Here is a 20,713-nt window from a genome sequence, read left to right as displayed (position 1 = left end):
TCTGTTTACTTTTATACAGGACCAAAAACAACAATAATGGAATAATAATAATAATATGTTATCATTGAACAATTTAAACAATGCAATCCTATAACACCTAGTTAAAAAAAAAATTGATAACTAATTGGTTGCAGAATAAACAAAATAAAATACTTTGATTAATATTGTACCTATTCTTTTAACCTAATTTCGTACATAAAGTATCTTATTTACTAACTATTTATTTATTTTAAATATTATAATATAGAATCTAGGAACCAACAACACGGAATAAAACGACATGGTATTATGGTAATAAACGACAAGGTAAAAAACGTCAAATGCATTTTACTTTAAAATTCCAAATATTAGCTAAAGCATACTAGACACCCGCAGAAATTTTTCTAGGAGGGTCAATGTTATGATTTGTTATTTAATAAATTAATAAACAGTAATTTATCTTAAAATATTCAATTTAAAACACATTTTTGAAAAGCCAGAGGAGGCAAATACCCCAGCTTGCCTCCCCTTCCTAGTGCCTATGAAAGCATAAGTATATTACAAATCAATTGTTAAATTAAATAAGTATAATGTAATAATGTACTGTAATGTATTGACATCGAGATCAAGATGTAACTAACGCAAATAATATATGGAACTATGGAAGATGTTTAAATGTACGTATAGACTACCTATCATTAGTTTTTATCCATTATTTTATCAAGTTATCATAACATCCAAAATCGTAATTTAAATTTTTCTCATACTCAATAAGTAAAAGGTTCTTACGTACAAGGAGAGTTCTCTTTTATAATTATTATTATCGTTGCGACTTCGCTCATCAAAACTACATATTATAGGTACCTACCTATATTGGGCTACTACCTAGGTATAAAATATTATGGATGAAACCGGAAACGTTTTACGATTACATTTTTAACGATAAAATTTGGTTTATTATAGGTATCATTGTATTAACAAATTCAACTTATATATTATTACTTATTATTTAATATAAGTATTAACATTTAACATTTCTAAATCAAAACTTAAAGTGCAAAAATGATTATATTTGTAAAGCTTATTTCAACAAGCGTGCTTTCGAGTTTCTATACACCTATAGCCTATAGGCTATATTTAAAAATAATTTTTAATATAGTAATAGTATATAATATTCGATATTTATGATTTATTCATATTATTATTTACTTATTTAATTTAACAATTGCAATTGTCATGACTTAAAATATAGGCTAATACTTAAACTAATATTTTAAATTTAAAAAATAAAATGCATTTGTCGTTTTTTATCGATTACACTATAGTATTAATAGTATTATACTATAAAAAGTATCCTTACATTAATTATTACCTAAATAGTTATATTTAATCTATTCTGTGGTTATATTATATGTTTTACTTATGACGTAATGGATGAAAAACCATTAATTCTTCCAATTGTTCGTAATTTCAACTTCTGATGCCTTATATAATAAAAAAATGTCTGTATTTTCTATAATTATTTTAAATTTCTACAATAGTAACATTTTATTTTACTTTAACTAAATAAAATATGTACTTATGTGATTAATAATTGTTTGTATATTAAATAATTTCAAATATACTATTATTTATTTTCTAGAAAATATTTGTAACTAATGAATAAGAATTACAATCGATAGAAGTATATAGAGGCCCTCCGCCTCAGTAAAATGTTGCCCCCAAGGAGCATAACGCATTAACACCTAAATGGTAAATACTAAATATGATTAAAATTATTATATTTATAAAGATTGGCATAAAGTAAAAAGTTATATCGATCCCGAAGTACCTAAATTAGATTCATACCAGTTTATGTTCTTGAAATTATAATTAGAGATTCTTTAAAGAGACCAAAGTCTAAATAATGTGTATTGTTTATTTAGACCTATTAACATATTAATAATTGTGTATAATGTTTAAGCATTATTTAACTATTACTGTAAATAAAATTTAGTATTAGGGCCAAGGTGTACAAATACGCCTTGATTAGGGCATAACTATAACTAACCCATAAAGTAATACTTACTAATATTGATAATTATTCTAGAAACTAACCAGTAATCGTTTAGATGGCTTAGGTCTTTAGGTCTACAACTGTCAATGTCAGATAATAAAATAATTGTACTTAGAGAGCCTGTATTTTGTTTTATTACTCTATAGATATAGGCTCTCTAATATTGTACCTAAATAATCTACAATACGAGTATCTAATATCTATGTGTGTTTGACTAAAGGTTAAGTTAATTTTTTGGTCCACCATTGACAACAGAATATAGAATAAACAATAAACAGATGGTTTATTTCATTTATTATCAAAACAAAAACCCTCCGTCTAACTCCGTGTAAAAATTAGCTAAGTAAAAAAAAGAAGAAAAAAATCAAAAAAAAAATCATTGTATAACCAAAACATTTTTCGCTTCATATGGAATTTATAAAACCAGTAATTTCAAAGCACTATAAAGATGTGATATCATAAATAAATGCTAAGTTAACTGAATTTAAGTATATTTAGTCTGTTTCGATAATTTTTTTACTTGGCGAGGAAATTTTAGTATTAATATAGAGTATACAGTGTAAAATGTTATTATTGGTTGTAGAGTATTATTTTGATTAGTATAGAAATGTTCACTGTAATATTTTTAATTTATAATGTCTTATTGTCTAATCATTCATCCAGCGCCACGGTTCTTATATTGTATCGTATGAAGTAAAAAATTTCCTCGCCAAGTAAATAAATTATCGAAACAGACTAAATATACTTAAATTCAGTTAACTTAGCATTTATTTATGATATCACATCTTTATAGTGCTTTGAAATTACTGGTTTTATAAATTCCATATGAAGCGAAAAATGTTTTGGTTATACAATGATTTTTTTTTGATTTTTTTCTTCTTTTTTTTACTTAGCTAATTTTTACACGGAGTTAGACGGAGGGTTTTTGTTTTGATATCACCAATTTTTATCATTTATACCTAAATAATAATAAATATAATATTAATTAATATTAATTATATTAATGTTTATTTAACATATCATATATTAGTGTTTATTTCCCGGTTGGCACGACAACGCGAGAAGCGGCCGCCGTGATTCCAGATTTCAATATAACTTTTCATTAAAAATGTTTCACGTTTCCTTTGATAACTTAATTTCTAACAGTACGATTTTTATGATTTTTACAAAAGGATCATCTGCATGATTTTCCTCATGTTTTGCAATTTACTAGGTATAAATTGATTCAGTAGATAATTAATTATCTCATCTGACAAAAAACACCGAAATTTACACGGTTTTAATGGGAAATTCCTGCTTCGAGATAATATACACTGTCGTGCCGCCGCTTTTATTTTTTTTACTTAGCTCGCGCCACGACCGTGGCGCTGGATCCAACAACCACTACAGTCGAGTCTAATCCTAGACTGTAGTCGAGCCCCGATCGACTTCTAACTTTCTAAGCTGCCAAGACAGTGGTTTTCAGCCGGTATGCCGTGAACAATCTTTTAATAGTAGTATGCAGGGCCCGATTAAGGTTTTTGTCGCCCATAGGCTAAAATAAATTTACATCTAATTTACATAGGTAAAATTTGCTATTTCGTTTCGACCATTAAAATTTGTCGCCCTTTAATATTTTCCGCCCTAGGCTTTAGCCTATACAGCCTAAGCGATAATACGGGCCTGGTAGAATATGTAATATTGTAATTATCAATATTATTATCTATATTCGGTGATATTATAATATGGATTAGAGTGCCCAATTGTTAAAAAGGTTGAAAACCACTGTTCTAAGATATGAGTCTATGAACAGTAATTATAATATAGGTAGTTAATAATTTTCTAATATCTAAATGTGTGGCCCTGTGGATCCAAACTCCGTATTCCATGGTTCATGATAATAACATTAATAACTGATAATCATATGATAAGAAAGACTAACATTGGGGATAAAAAATACATTCTGTGTATTTGCCTACACTGATCCGGTTAAAAGTTACCATTACTCCTGACCACTTCGACAAATTAATTTGTCTTCATTTTCTTCTTGTAAAATATCATCACGATGTTTTTAATTTTTATAGTCACGTTTTAAAAAAATTATTTGTGTTTTGTATTAAATTTATTTAAATTTTTGATTAATTTTATTTTTTGTTATTACCTTTTATATTTTGTTGGTGAATTTGTTTTAAACCTCAAGTGCTGGGTAATATTCCCGGCTGAATAATTTCATTTAATTTAAAGAGCAAATCAGAAGCCATTTGCAATGACACTAGAAGTCAAGGAGGGAAACTTGACTAATTCAAATAACCATCAATTAAACGGTATGTATAATTATAATTAGTACACTAATATTTGAATCTGAGTTACAAATTGTATGTTAATATCTATTGAACATATCATATCTATGATGAAGTATTCTTAAAAATAAGTAAGTAGGTACGTAATAATTATTATCTGAATAAAAAAAATGTATTTAAAGGTCGAATGTAATTACCTATTTTTATTTTTGAATTATCAATTAAAAATATTATGTTAATAAAGTGGTAGAATTAAATTAACATTTTGCAGTCATGTGTTAATATATATAAATTGATGTTAAAAGTACCTATTTGTAGATTTTTGTAGAAGTATATTATTAATTTATGAGAAAATTTTATTTTATTATTTTCCGTACTTTCTAAAACTATAAATCTTTCTTTTTAATAACCATAAATTGATGTTATTGTAGTGAATAATAGGCAGATATTAGCTTAATATTTTTGTTTTTATTTATAGTTGTTAGTTCTTTACAATATTTCAAATTTTACTGTAATGTAGGTATATTGAAAGATTTTTATCCAGTTTTGACTTAATTTTATTAAAAAAAAAATATATAGTGCTTCCATTATTTTTAATATTTTTAAATACATTAAATTATTTATTAGAATATTTTATTTATTTCATTTTTATTTTATTTCTGGTCATTTAATTTTTTAACAACTAATACCTACAAGTTATAGGTACCTAAATATTTTAGTTAAATAATTAAAATAATTAAAGTCCACTTGAATCTAAATTAATGTTACAACAATATTATGTTAAAATCAATCAGACAACAATCAAATGTCAAGATAAATATGGTTTAAAATAGTTTTTTAAGAATTAAAACTTGCCTAAAAATTGTATTTTTACATTATATACCTAATTGAACAATCAGATTTTTGATGAATTATTAGTCACATTATCTTATATTATTCATATAACCCTTTTAAGATATTTTAGTGTTTTGTAAATATCATGTTATAGTGTTAATTTAAACTAAGGGCTGTTTTTACAATGTTCGGTTAGTGCCTAGTAACGGTAACTGGAAGAATTTTTCATGTGTTTAACCGATAGAATTCTACTAGTTAGTCTTAACTGACACTTAACCGTATATTGTAAGAACGGCCCTAAATAATACAAGTTATATAACATAATGATAATACCTAATAATAATAATAATTTTGTTTTAAAAGAGGATTTTTTCTATTTAACATGTTAGTTTATACTTACTTAAATTGATAATGCTAATGTTTCTTGCTATCTAAGATACTAAATTACATCCTTTGGAATTCTTTAATTTAGATCTTAAAAGCTAATTAAAATAGAAGCTATTTAGGTATAAAATATTGTTAACACTTTTAAAAAACATTGAATTATTTAATGTACTATTGTTCTAAGTTAAAATAAGTAGTGTAATACCTATCAATAATACTTAATAATTGATATAAATTAATCAATATGTTAGATTAAGTAAAATATTTTTCATTTGAGTATAGCTATTACCCCAGTTAATACGAATATTTGACTCAAAATCTTCATTGTAATAAACAGAAACATTTATAATATATGTATATATAACAAAACAATTTTTAATTGTTTGATTGACAACTAAGATGACTGTTAATTAGTATTACATTTCATTGCTATTTAAAAAAATGTATTAGTGTATCTAAAATATTAAAAAAAAAACAAATGTGAAAAAAATATATAGTTTAATTTAAATATCATTTACTCATGGCATTTATTAGGTTAAAAAATTATAAATTTCAAATATATCAATTAAATTCAAGATAGTGATTATGAGTTACTAAATAATAATTGTGCTATATTGTAGGTAATATAGAAATAGTTTGTAATGATCATAAGACACCAAGTGTAGATCATCTTGTTAATGGAATCAGTGGTCAAGAAGTTAATTCTGAAAGTACTACAGCTGTTAATCATGTGGATGTTGTCAATAATAATGAATCCCATATGAAAAAGCAATTAAAGAAAAGTACCAAAAAAGATAAAGATGTAGAAAAAACGATTACAGATCCAAACATTAACAACATTTCTCATAGCGATGATAGTTCTGAGGAGAGTACTGATAATGACAAAAAACAAGGTACTGAAATAATATTCATTCAAGATCTTGGATTTAATGTCAAAATAGTTTGCCCTGGAACTGAAGCTTTTGAAATTCAAGTTTGTTAAATAAAATAGAATTTATTTAATTTACAATCGTTTGTTATAATGTATATATTATCAATGTAGGTATCTAGCATGGAATTGGTTCAAGAGATTCACCAATTACTAATGGATAGAGAGGACACGTGTCACCGTACTTGTTTTTCACTTCAGTTAAACGGAGTAACATTGGATAATTTTTCAGAATTGAAAACTATTGATGGCCTTAAAGAAGGATCTATTATTAAAGTATGTTTCAGTTAGAGATAGTTGCTTTTAAAATAATGATTATTATGATATATTTATTATGATTAATATTTTTGGTTATGAACATTATGCCCATTGATTTTTTATATTACTAGAGATTTAATAAAATACACCAATATCTGCCAACTTTATGATGGTTATTTTTAATTTTAAGAAATCTCAAGTCCGTGTCATAAACAAACTTAGATTTGTTTTATAATATACTTGTAATATTCTGTTATTTTATCAAAAATAAGCTATAACATTATTAAAATCAAATATTGAGATTTAGTTTTTAAATAAATATAGTTTAAATGGTCCATCTCATTGTATTTCTAATGTTATTATTTGTAATTATTTTCTGATATATTTAATAAAAAAATTATTTATTCAAGGAATATACATTTTATTATAGTATAAGAGATCAGCACTGCCCAGTTAAATTATTTTTATATTCTTGTTTAAGATTTTAAGGTCAGGACAATTATATTATAATGGGTTAGGTTTGGTTAGTATGTTTCACTATTCTGGTATTTTTATAGTATAAGTACTCAATGTTGGTATATAGTAATGTTAATATCTTATTTATAACTTTTTTCTTTCATGTAATTATTATCTAGATTGATAAGTACAGTAAAACACAATTATTTTATGAAAACAACATCTTTTAAAAAAAATGGATTCTAACAGATTTGTTAAGCCTAAGAATATTTCTATGCTAGAACCTAATACTAAACTATATCTCTAAAAGGGCCTTTTAAATGGGTCATTGGAACATAGAAAATAACATAACTTAACTTGGGATTTATGGTTACTTTGATTATTACATTCAATTTGGTTGTAATAGTATACAAATAATTTATTGACAACTAAAGAGTTAAAAAATATTTCAATTTCAACATTTATTTTCTAAAATTTTTTTTTACATTTTGATATTTTAATTATGATGTAACACTTACAGGTTGTTGAAGAGCCATACACAATGCGCGAAGCTAGAATTCATGTTCGTCACGTTAGAGATATTTTAAAATCATTAGAAATGGCAGATGCTTACAATGGTGTTGATTGTAATTCATTATCTTTTTTAAATGTTGTTACTCAAGGTAATACAATTTAGTATGATTTTTAATTGTCAAAGTGGTAGTAATAAAAACTTTTTTTTTTTTTTTAAATAGAAAAGAAAAAAACACGGTCTGAAAGTGTTGACTGTACTCCTCCAGACTATATAATGCCTAACAATAAAGATCGACCGCTACTTCCTCTGCATCCAACATCAAAAGACTTAAAAGGACCTTTATGTATAAAGGTAAAAATAATATTTTATATCTTAATTACAATGAATATACTATACTCAAAGGAAATGTTTATAATTTAATTTTTATTGCTTATTGCATATTTATTATTTAGATTCAGTTTGAAGCTAATAATCATTTTACGTTTTTTAATGTAGCTGGATTTTTTCAAAGAATTATTTTATTTTTTTAATAATTTCCTTATTATTTTATAATTTAAAGTCCAAAGATATGTAAGTACAGCTAAATTATAGCTTGTCTCAGAATAAATGTAAATTGATGAAACTTTCTTTTAAATACAAGTATCATTTTACAAATAGAACACACATCTACTGTCAATCCTTCCAATATAATTATTTTTGTTTACTGGTGAAATTTATTGTATTGCTTTTTATAATTTTAGGTGCTTACTACTTCTGCGTGGAATCCCCCACCTGGTTTTCGAAAAATGCATGGAGATTTGATGTATATGTATGTCATTACATTAGAGGATAAACATTTTCACATTACGGCTTGTACCAAAGGATTTTTCATTAACCAGTAATTATAATTTTAAATTTTTACATTATTTTGTTTTTTACTATAATTTTTATTATGATCAGATCTACTAATGAAGAATTTAATCCTAAACCTGCTGCTCCAAATCATTTATGTCACTCTTTAATCGAATTGCTCAGTCAAGTAAGTCCAGCTTTCAAGCGAAATTTTGCAGCTTTGCAAAAAAAGAGAACTGCTCGACATCCCTTTGAACGTGTTGCAACGCCTTATCAAGTATATAGTTGGGCTTCTCCATTACTTGAGCATACTTTAGATGCCATCAGAGCTGAAGACAGTTTGTATTATTTTAATTTAATTTTTTTCTTTAGAAATGTCATTAGTTAACAAAATTAAATTATGTGTATGCAAAAGATGTATAAAAATAATATTTGTGTATTTAAGCATTTTCATCAAAACTTGGGTATGAAGAACACATTCCTGGTCAAACTCGAGATTGGAATGAAGAATTACAAACTACTAGAGAACTTCCTCGTAAAAATCTTCCGGAACGTTTATTGAGAGAAAGAGCCATTTTTAAAGTATGAATAAAAAAAATTTAAGTTATTTAAAATTCAAGTGTCATGTTGATTTAAATACTTAAATTTTACAGGTGCATGGAGATTTTGTAGCAGCTGCTACCAGAGGTGCTATGGCAGTCATTGACGGTAATGTAATGGCTATTAATCCTGGTGAAGAAGCTAAAATGCAAATGTTTATATGGAATAACATTTTCTTCTCTCTGGGTTTTGATGTTAGAGATCATTATAAAGAACTAGGAGGAGATGCTGCTGCTTTTGTTGCTCCTGTATGTAATAAATTATTATAATATTTTTATATTACTTAAAATTAAATTTTTAATTTTAATATATGTGTTATTTTAGCGAAATGATTTGCAAGGCGTTCGAGTATATAGTGCAGTAGACTTGCCTGGATTATACACATTAGGCACAGTTGTTGTTGATTATAGAGGGTACAGAGTGACAGCTCAATCTATCATTCCTGGCATTTTGGAAAGAGAACAAGAACAATCTGTTGTCTATGGATCTGTGGACTTCGGTAAAACTGTGACTACCAATCCAAAATATATTGAATTAGTATGTGGAGATGCATTTTATAATATACATTAAAAGTAACTTGTTAATTTAACTAAATCAATCATTTACTTATAGCTTAGTCAAGCAGCACAACAGTTAAAAATAATGCCACATAAAGTAATCAGTGAAAAAAGTGAAGAAATTGAATTATGCTCATCAGTTGAGTGTAAAGGTATCATTGGTAATGATAGCCGTTATTATATCTTGGATCTACTTAGAACTTTTCCTCCAGATGTCAATTTCCTTTTACGTAATTATTATTTAGACTTACCATTAATTTAATTAATTCACTTGGTAATTATAAATTATTGATTATAGTTGATGAAGATATACTCAGTAAAGAAGTTAAATCTTTGGGATTTCCTATTCAGCATAGACACAAATTATGTTGTCTTAGACAGGAATTAATTGATTCATTCATTGAGTAATAGTTTAAATATTTTAATTAAAATTATATTCTTTTATAGACATGTTTAATTTAATATCCTTGTTATAATTGTTTATAGAACACGTTATATGATGTTTATTAAGTATGCAGCATTCCATTTACAGCATTTAAACTTATGGAAAAATCAAAAAAATGTAGATGCTGTTGCTGACAATAATGAATTGGTATGTTTGATTACCTCATAAATTGATGTAATTTATATATTTATATATTTATTAGATTAAAGAAAAAAGAATCCAAAACATTGATGAAAATAGTAAAAATGAAATAACTGATATTAAAAAAAATGATAATAAAGGCGATGAAACTACTTCAGAAGAATCATTAGAGACAAAGAAAAAAATTGTGGAAACAATTACTGAAAGTGCTGTAAAAGATAGTAAGTTTAAAAAAAAAAAGATTAATTAATATTATTACTTCACAATTAGGAAATACATATTATATTGTAATAGGTGATGATAATAGTACTAAAGAAGTCGTTAAAAAAGCTGCTCAAAAGGTTGGCTCGCTGAAAGAAACAGAATTTGATATAAGATTCAACCCAGACGTGTTTTCACCAGGCGTAAAGCATTTTAACCCTGAATCAGATCAATTTAAATTAGAAAAACAATTGGTTGTAGATGCAGCTGAATATCTACTATTATCACAAATCCCGTTGTTTGTATGTTTGTATAATCTCTTTAATTTGATATTAATCACTGATTAATAATCAATGAAGGTCTTCTATACCCTATTCACAATGAGATCATTACTCGGCGGCTGTCAGACGTTTAGTCCCCACCTAGTCAAACAATTCCGATCTGGTATGCTAGCATTACGGAATAAAACCCCGCCCATGCCCACAACTAGGCTGCCGAGTTATGATCTTATTGTGAATAGGGTATACCTTATTATGCAATTTTTTTAAAAACAATTTATAAAATTGATATCATTAACTTATTGAATAAAAAATATAGATGTATTAAATTTCTTATAAAATACAATTCTTTTAATGATCTAGCTACTAAAGTATTTAAAATCAAATTTTGGTTTTAATATTTTGATTACATATTAGTCACAATATTTAAGTTTAAAAAATTATTGTTAAGGATCTTTTGTATTTATTACTTGTATTTTACTTTTTTACTTCTATTTATTCAGGATTGCATTTTTATAAAATGAAATCGGCAAAAACAATCTTAATTGATATTATTTTTTGTATTATACATACTGCATTCACGTTTATAAGTGACCAGTTTTATCAGTTTTATCAGTAGTCACATACATTACGGTTTCTCTTACTCAATCTGCCTCCAGTATTTTAAACAGAAAGTCTACCATGTCCATATGCAGTAGTTGACCGACTAGGTCACTTCTAAATATAAATTAAGTAAAATATATAGTGACATAAGTATATAATTTATTCTTATAGATTAGAGATTGTATGGATCATTCTTCTGCTCCAATGGATGGACAAATATTATCTGAAAATTTACATACAAGAGGTATCAATATTCGCTATTTGGGAAAAATAGCTGAAAAACTTTCCAAAATCAAACAACTTGAATATCTGTACAGTATTACTGTTGCAGAATTAATTACTAGAGCGGCAAAACACATATTCAATACTTATATACAAGTAAGAAAAATTATATGATTTATATTGACTTAAATACTTAAGATTTAAATTGTATGATTTAGTCAGCAGAGTTGATGAGCCTAGCTAATGCAGTTAGTCATTTTTTGAATTGTTTTTTGTCATCGTGTTCAACACCACATCCTCAGAATACATTAGACGATGTAAAACCAATTAAAAAGCGCAATAAGCGTAAAGGAAGATTAAACAGATTACTAACTGTAGATAACAAAGATTGGGCTAATCTTACTCGACATGCTCTTTGGTCACAAATTCGAGCAGAAATAAAATCATATTATGCTTGGGAATTGGTTTCTGAAACGATTGAATCGATTTGTGAACATTATGGCACTCAAAAAATATCATTATTGAGGTATAAATATTTTTTATATTAAGCTTTTTATAAGAAGATATTGAAGTAATATATAGTGTGTTTGTTAGTAAAAACTTAATCAGAATAACTTTTTTTTATTATTAAAGGTCGTTTTGTTTAAAAACTGGAATTCAGATACTGTTAAGGGAATATTCATTTGATTCTAAAAATCGGTTTACATTCTTTGAAGAAGATATTGTGAATATGTTTCCTGTTGTTAAACACATCAACCCTAGGGTAAAGTAAAATAGCTTTGTTAAATTTGCTTTTATAATATATGTTGATGATTACAGGCAACTGATGCATTTAATTTTTATACAACTGGTCAAACAAAAATCCAACAAGGACTTTTAAAAGAAGGTTACGATTTAATTATGGAAGCTTTAACCCTATTAAATAATGTATATGGTGCGATGCATCCTGAAATCGCTCAATGTTTACGAATGCTTGCCAGGTTAAGTTATATAATGGGTGATTATGGTGAAGCTATGGCATATCAACAGAAAGCTGTGTTTATGTCAGAACGAGTTAATGGAATTGATCACCCATATACCATAACAGAATATGTAATTTTAAAAAAACATAATATACTTTTAGGAATATTATAAATGTTATGTTATTTAATTTCAGATTCATTTAGCTTTGTATTGTTATGCAAATAATCAAATAACTACTGCTTTAAAATTATTGTACCGAGCTCGTTATTTGGCAGTTTTGATTTGTGGAGAAAATCATCCTGAAATAGCTCTATTAGATGTATGTATATTTAAATTCTTAAATAATTAGTAACTATAATTATTCATTTTTATTTTAGAATTTATAATTAATGCATATTATTTTTATTTTTATTTACAGAGTAATATTAGTCTGATTTTGCATGCAGTTCAAGAATATGATCTTTCATTGAGATTTTTAGAGAAAGCATTAGCTTTAAATATAAAATTTTATGGCCCTAAATCTTTAAAAGTAGCAGTGAGTTATCATCTAGTTGCTCGCACTCAAAGTTGTATGGGAGATTTCCGTTCCGCATTGAGCAATGAAAGAGAAACATACGCAATTTATAAACAACAGGTACTTATGTTTCTTTGGTAAAATATTAATACTGAAATATTAAAATTAATTTCAATTGAGTATATTTTATTTTAAAGTTTGGTGAAAAACATGAAAAAACACAAGAATCATCGGATTGTTTGAAACACCTAACGCATCAGGCAGTAGTATTACAAAAAAAAATGAATGAAATTTATACTGGCAAAACTGGTGCTACATTACCTCCTATACAAATACACCCACCTTCTATGGGTAGTGTACTAGATATGCTCAATGTCATCAATGGCATTCTGTATGTACAAATTAGGTATGTTAGTAGTATTTAATCATATATTTATATATAAAATATATTTTTTACATAACATTTTTTTTTTAGTTATGGTGGCTATTTGTCCCAAATTTTAAATATTATGTGGAAATCAAAATAAATTTAATAACTTTTTTACATTTCCTATATTATTTTCAATAAAATAGCATTTTATTGTATTAAAATTGTTTTTGCTAATAATTATACCTTAATTAAATTTATTTTTCAAGATAAGTTATTAATATTTTTTGTTTAAAAATTATATTATTTGTTTAGTCAACAAGACTTAGAAAATTTCAAAGCAGAGGTGGAAAAACGTTCGGAAACACTAGACTTAGTGAAACCATCAACAGAGCAAGAATGCACTAGTTGAGTATTTCCGAAACATGTAGTAAGCTTGTCTTATGCTTTCAGTGATTTATCGATTGCTGTAAGACAACTTAAGTAGTCATTTTGATGCTCATTTTTATTTTGTATTGTTTATTTAGTTAATATGTTCTTCTGTTTTGTTACTGGAAATAAAATACATCATTATACATTCTTAATTTATATATATTTATATATTATATATATATGTACACACATTCACTGTAGTGCCATTTATCTAGTCTCTGTTATATTAGTGCATATTTAGTAATTTTAACCACCATGGAAAATGTAAAGTTTTTATATTATATGCATATTTGCATGTATATAATTATGTATACATATTTATACTTATAGAACTGAAAATATGAGCAACTGGAATAAAATAAAATAAAAAAACTACTTATTTTATGATATTAAAAATTCAACTAATTAATGTATTAAAAGTTGAATATTTAACTTCTTTATTATTAGTCCAGAAGGTATTACGCCAAAGCTCACAAATTTTAAATTCCTATTTCCTAGTAGCAATTAAGTATAATATCATATTTGTGTTATTTTAACCATCTCGTACAAAAATATTAGACTAACAGAATAAAATAGCAATAATTTGTATTTAATAATTTTTTTTTTAAATTAAATATTAAAAATCAAATTTAATCTTTATATATATTTTTTTGTTTTATATATAGTATATATTATGTAGGTGTGTATGTATATATATATATATATATATATTCTGTTGTTGTTATTACTATTATTATTATTATTATTATTATTATTATTATCATGTGTTTAGAATTTTGAAATCACCAAAAAACTTTTAGACTGCGATAATATTAGACTGGTAACAAGACAGTAGATTTATTTTAGAAAGTTTGTTGATTTTTTATACAAACTATTATTGTAGTTGGAAATTATACAAATAAAGTTTTTTTACATAACAAATGTTTATTTTTTCATTTTATTTATGTGTTTATCTTTTTAAACATATCTAGAAATCTAGAAAATCATGATAATTAAATTTGTAAATTTAGGACTATAACTAACTAAGAAGTGTGGAATTTCCATTTCTACATAATTTAGTTTCATTCATCTCTATAATCCATTATATAAAATAATCATTAATCCTTATTTATATGTATGTTACAAAACTGCACAATAAAAAAATTTCAAGTTATTTTTGGGGTATCATGAATTTTTTAAAATCATTTTTGGTTATTTTTAGATCATATTTATTTGGTTTTAAGGGCATTTAAATCTGGAACCTACTTATCATTAATTTTTCTAAACAATAGAATTTTGACCATAGACAATATTGTATTTTATGCCTATGGTTTTGACTTGTAGATGACATCAATGATATCTGCTGCTAGGTTTTGGATGAAGCTTAATTTTATGATGTATTCAATTTTCTACCAATGTTGACCCTGAAGTATGTAAAATTATATTCTTATCAAAATAATTCTCTATCAAATTCTTAGTCACATTTTTACCATCCTTATGTTTTGTGTTTTGTACATCTTTCTTTTTTATAGTTTTCTAACTTGACAACCTCATAAACTTACACACATTTACTTAATTATAACATCTACAAAATATGTGGATTGATTTTTAAAAATTTATTGGTAATTGCCATGAGTTTTAATGCCTATACGCCAGTGGCGTATTTACAGGGGTGGTGTAAGGGTTTTCCACCCCCCCCTAAAACTAAAATATTTTATACAATGGTCAGAGCAAAATAAAAACGAAGTACTAATATCTCGTAATTTGTATCATAAATATAATATAAACCCCCCCACCCAGAAAAAAATTGGATCTACCCCACTGCTATACGCTGCAGAGTAAAATATTGGACATGAAGGACTAATATAGTAGATAAGAGATTAGTTTTGAGGTGCCTCAACTGTAACTTTTTTAATTAGCTTATTTATCTTAAGTATGATAGAATAAAATTAAAGTTTTCGAATTGAATTTTATCATCTTTTATTTTAATAGTTTACAATATTACATGAAAATAGACATTTTTTAAACCAATAACAGTTTTTAATAATAATAATACAGTTAATTATCAAAAAAAAAAAAAAAAATTATACATACAAAGCATATTGAAATAGAAAAAAAAAACTATGCATTATGTATTTATTTTATATCTAGTCAAATATATAATGCATATTAATAATAATTGAATGATCTAATTGTAAAGTAAAATTAATAAAAGTTACTACCTTAGTAACAATAAGATATAAACAAGAAACTTTTCAATGTACAAAAATCATAATTGTATAAAAACTAGAGTAAAATATTTAAATTTATTTCGATGTTGTTTTTTGTTTTTTAGCATTGAGCATCATTATTTGAAAAGCATTGAGTTTCTTTTGTTCATGAGGTATTGTTGTAATGTTGTCAGGTTCTAAATATAAATATAAAAAAAAAAAAAATGTTCAATGGTTAATACTTTCTTGGTTTATACGTTTAACTAATTTAATATTAAAAAAAAGACCAAATGGTATACATTCATTTCACTCATTTTCACCTTTGGACTAGATCAGCGGTCTCCACTATGCGGCCCTTTAACAGATTTAGTGCGGCCCGCACTATTAACAGTACTATACTGAGTGCGCTGAGAGAGCGCAAGTCGGCGGCGACCAAATTCGGTTTTACTGCGCATCCCCAAACGTCACTCTGCCATAGGGAAACTAGTTTTGATAGCAGGGAGATACAGGAGGATGCGCAGAACTTAATAGCCGACTTGCACTCTTTCGGCACACTCAGTATACAATACTCTTTCCTAACAATATATATAATTTTTATATTTTTAATTACTATTATTAATAATGTATGCGGCCTGTAAATAATTTTCAAAAATTACATTTGACCCTTTCTAAAATCCTAGTGATGACCGCTTGTCTAGATACTTCACATTTTATAGATTATTTTAGAACAACATGTGCATATATTTTTTTTATAATAAAATTAGGTAGCTTTATTTAAGTAAATTAAGTATAAATTTGATGTAATGTATACAGGATGATTGATTAAGCGTAAAACACTCATTATTTCCAAAAGTATTCATGTTTTTGAAAATTTTTTTTTACATAGTTTCAAATTACTTTTTTGAATGACAACATAGATTTTTAATTTCATATTCCAAAGCAGAATATTTTTTTGAGTATTTTGGTACATAAAAATTGAATTTAGGGTGAGTAGTTTATGAGTTATTCTTATTCAAAATTTAGATAAGCGGAGTAGTGGACAAACATTTTGAGGGGTAACACCGTACCACTCCACTCCGCGCAGCTAAACTTTAAATACGTATAACTCAAAAACTAATCACCCTAAATTCAATTTTTATGTATCGAATTACTCAGAAAAATATTCTGCTTTGGAATATGAAATTAAAAATCTATGTTGTCATTCAAAAAAGTAAAAAACGTAAAAAATTATAAGGATAAAAATATTTAAAAATATATTTTTTTTAACAATTAGAAACTACGTAAAAAAATATTTTCAAAAACATGAATACTTTTGGAAATAATGAGTGTTCAACGATAAAAAAATCACCCTGTATAAAGAGAATTCCACCCTGTGATTTTCGATCTTAGTCTAACACACATGTGATATAGTATTTTAGATGTGTTTTTTCAAAAAATGTCCCGATTGATATAGTGAAGCAATGAGAATTTTAAACAGATTTAAATTTTTCAATAAGTCTTCTTGAGATTGAATTTTCTATACTTTTTGATTTTTTAGTTTTTACTTATCCAAATATGAAATTTGACAATTTTTTAATTACTCTTTTAATACAATGTTTTTAAAAAATTGTGGGGGGAGGATAATAACAAAAATGTGGGAAAATTAATCTTAAGTAGATTTGTTGACAAATTAAAATCTGTTTTTAGAATTCGTATTGCTTCACTTTATTAATCAGGTAATTTTCCAAAAAACACATCTAAAATTCTTTATCACACGTGTGTTAGACAAAGACAGAAGATCACCGAGTAAGATCCCCTTAATTAGAAAGTGTATAAACTTATTTTTCTGAGTAGTTGCATAAGAAAAAAAAGTTATATATTATTTATTAATATTATATAAAATAGTTAATTTTGTAAAAAATTGTTTAAAAGATCAATAATTTTCATAATAAAATAGGATAAAATACAAATTACATAAAAAAAAAAAAAAATTAGTGTTGATATTTGAATATCCTGGATGATAGATTTATACATAAATTATAAACAGTTAAGCTTTTATAAAATATATTTAAAAATTTTAAATTCTTGATTAGATATATTTGTTTATTGGTTTTTAACATGAAGAAAATAGAAAATTATTATTTATTAACAAGTGTATAATACAGTTTAATTATAAATTAAATATACCTGTTGTGGTACTCCTATTTAGCACATCACTTGACATTAATTTTGGTTTCTTTGGGAAATGGTGCACAATTAAAGTTTCAGAATTACGCTTTTGAAGATTCATATTATTTTTTTCTGGTAGATTATTTAAAGTCATATTATGCTCTAAACTATTTTCCATAACTTCTTTTTTACGCTTATTTTGTTGAAGAAGATTTTGAATAGAATAATTCACTTCTGATTTAATTGGTATTTTTGGAATTATGTTTTCAATGCCCAAAACTATATTCTTGTCATAGGTAGGCAGTTGTTGCATACTATTATTACCTAAAGTATGATTATCTAAAATATTTTTCTCGTGCTCTTTCATGTAATAATTTATTTTATCCATAAGTTTATTGGATTTAAATTTGATATGATCATCAGGAACTAAAATTGAAAATTTAAAAAAAATACGCTCCAAGCCAGCCATTAAATTTTTTACAAAATCAATATCTAAAAATAAAAACATAAATATTATTGTAATATTGTTTGTTAAATTGTTTTATACAATTTTATTTAATTAACATACTTGGAATTTTAAAATTTTTGAATAAATTAGCCCAAATGTTTACTAAATCCTTTAAAAGTTTTATCTTTGAAGGTTCTGTGTTAAGATATTTATGAAATACAATATGAAATTCTGGAGAAGATAGTCCACAGCATATGTAATCTGTTACTAAATAAAATACAAGCATTTTTTCCATAGGTGATTCTTTAAGATTAGACCATTTATCCAATTCATATTTCTGTGAAAATACAAAATTAGATATGAATATGCTATATTTAAATAATTTTAATTATATATAAATAAACTGCTGATTAACCAATTAAAATAAGTACAATTATTTAAGAGTTAAATTATTTAGAAGTATATATTGATATTATTTAGCTTTAAGTCTTCATACATCTACAAATGTTGTTAACTTTAATGTACAAGTGAATTGACCTTATTTCTAATTTGATAGTAAGAATATTTTTTAAGGAATTTTACTTTTATATGTAGTATAAATTAAAATGCTAAAAACTCGTTTTTAATAAATAAATATGTACCAATAAAAGTGTATAAAATTCCCTAGATAATATTTGTAATTTGATAAAAGGTCAATTCACTCTATATTGTGAAAACTAATTATACAATAAGTGGGTATAGCTGTTATGCTATCATAGCATCAAAATATACCTTTGTTTGGAGGTCATATTTATAAATAATAAAACAAGTAATAATTTAGCTATTTACAACATAACTAATTAACTGAATAACTAAATTCTATGTAAAAACACAAGTTACAGGTAATACATTAATAATTGTTTGGCACAAGAAATATTATTACTTGAAGTATATAATATGCCAATAAAATATAAAAACATTAAAAATTGTACAGTAAAGAAAATTAAAGTCATTTATACCATTGAATTTAACACAAGAAAATAATATTTAACCGCGGATATAAATTAAGACGCTTAGTTTAAATAAAAAGTTGGAGAATTTAAATATATGAAATGGTTTTTATCTGTATTTCAAGTGAAAATAGAAAATAATTTCATTAAAATACTTACCATCAATTTAAGGCAATCTGTTGAGGTGAGTTGAGTAAGAGAACTGCATACTGGTATTTGAATTTCACGCACATTCTTCAAAGCTAATACTTCGGCAAAATTGTATATACTTTCGAAATGTGTTATCAACTCCGATTCATTGAACATTTTGAAAACTGTATGAAAATACAACCACGCGAAATGTAATGACGATATTTAGGTACCAGCTCATTCACAAAATCACGACGTTTTCGATTCACTATTTCACTCAATTATATTGTATGTAGGCAGTTGAAAATTTCGAATGTAACATAAGAGAACGTAATCCTTCATTCGATAAAATAAACAGTGTATATTATACTTGCATTTGTATGGAAAATTTGAATCACCTAAAAGTTGTAAAGAATAGCGGTTTAGGATAAACAAATCAAAAATAATACAATAATATTGTTATTATTACATATTATGTAATATATTATGGAGGGAACCAAAAATGCAAAAAAGGCGCCAAATACAGATATATGTTTTAATCACGAACTAAGATAAACAGGACTGGCATCTTAACAATTTATTAGATACGATCACGGTCTTAGAAGATTATCTTCTAAGACCGTGGATACGATCATGATCGTTATCACAAGTTATTATCCCGAATTTTTTAATTAATAAGAACATTTATGTCTTCTGCCGCGGTTAATTTATACATCGTAACAAGTGCTTACGAATTTCAACCTTTCAAATGCTTCAAACGGTGGTTTTTGTATTGTAAAACGTTTTCTGCTATTGAATAATATGTTCCTATTTTATATAGTAAATACATTAGAGGTATCAACCATAATCAATAAATTGTACCTATCGCACAGATATTTTCCGTTATGGATATATATTTGGACAATGATTAATGATTATGGCAATCCACTCACCAACACTACACCATAGATAATGATAACGTTAACTAA

General features: G+C 25.5%; 2 protein-coding genes across 2 annotated transcripts; one reads left to right on the top strand and one right to left on the bottom strand.

Moving 5' to 3' along the window:
* The first annotated feature begins 4,044 nt into the window (after positions 1–4,044).
* LOC114123740 (clustered mitochondria protein homolog) lies at positions 4,045–14,763 on the top strand. The gene is made up of 23 exons (XM_027986810.2): positions 4,045–4,338; positions 6,153–6,505; positions 6,575–6,736; positions 7,695–7,836; positions 7,909–8,039; positions 8,429–8,565; positions 8,628–8,857; positions 8,965–9,101; positions 9,173–9,367; positions 9,444–9,656; positions 9,732–9,906; positions 9,975–10,080; positions 10,163–10,268; positions 10,324–10,483; positions 10,557–10,765; positions 11,516–11,722; positions 11,785–12,092; positions 12,200–12,329; positions 12,386–12,658; positions 12,723–12,848; positions 12,948–13,163; positions 13,241–13,449; positions 13,726–14,763. The coding sequence occupies exons 1-23, from the start codon at positions 4,281–4,283 to the stop codon at positions 13,820–13,822; spliced, it is 4,080 nt and encodes a 1,359-aa protein (XP_027842611.2). The 5' UTR covers positions 4,045–4,280; the 3' UTR covers positions 13,823–14,763.
* A 1,021-nt stretch (positions 14,764–15,784) lies between these two features.
* On the bottom strand, positions 15,785–20,645 carry LOC114123734 (uncharacterized). Its single transcript, XM_027986802.2, has 5 exons — positions 20,215–20,645; positions 19,776–20,143; positions 18,748–18,964; positions 18,198–18,671; positions 15,785–16,228 (listed from the first exon to the last, which is right to left on the bottom strand). The coding sequence occupies exons 2-5, from the start codon at positions 19,920–19,922 to the stop codon at positions 16,128–16,130; spliced, it is 939 nt and encodes a 312-aa protein (XP_027842603.1). The 5' UTR covers positions 19,923–20,143; positions 20,215–20,645; the 3' UTR covers positions 15,785–16,127.
* Between the last annotated feature and the right edge of the window lie 68 nt (positions 20,646–20,713).

Source organism: Aphis gossypii, chromosome 3 (genome assembly GCF_020184175.1).
Source record: "Aphis gossypii isolate Hap1 chromosome 3, ASM2018417v2, whole genome shotgun sequence".
NCBI lineage: Eukaryota > Metazoa > Arthropoda > Insecta > Hemiptera > Aphididae > Aphis > Aphis gossypii.
This window is presented reverse-complemented; position numbering and strand designations above follow the sequence as displayed.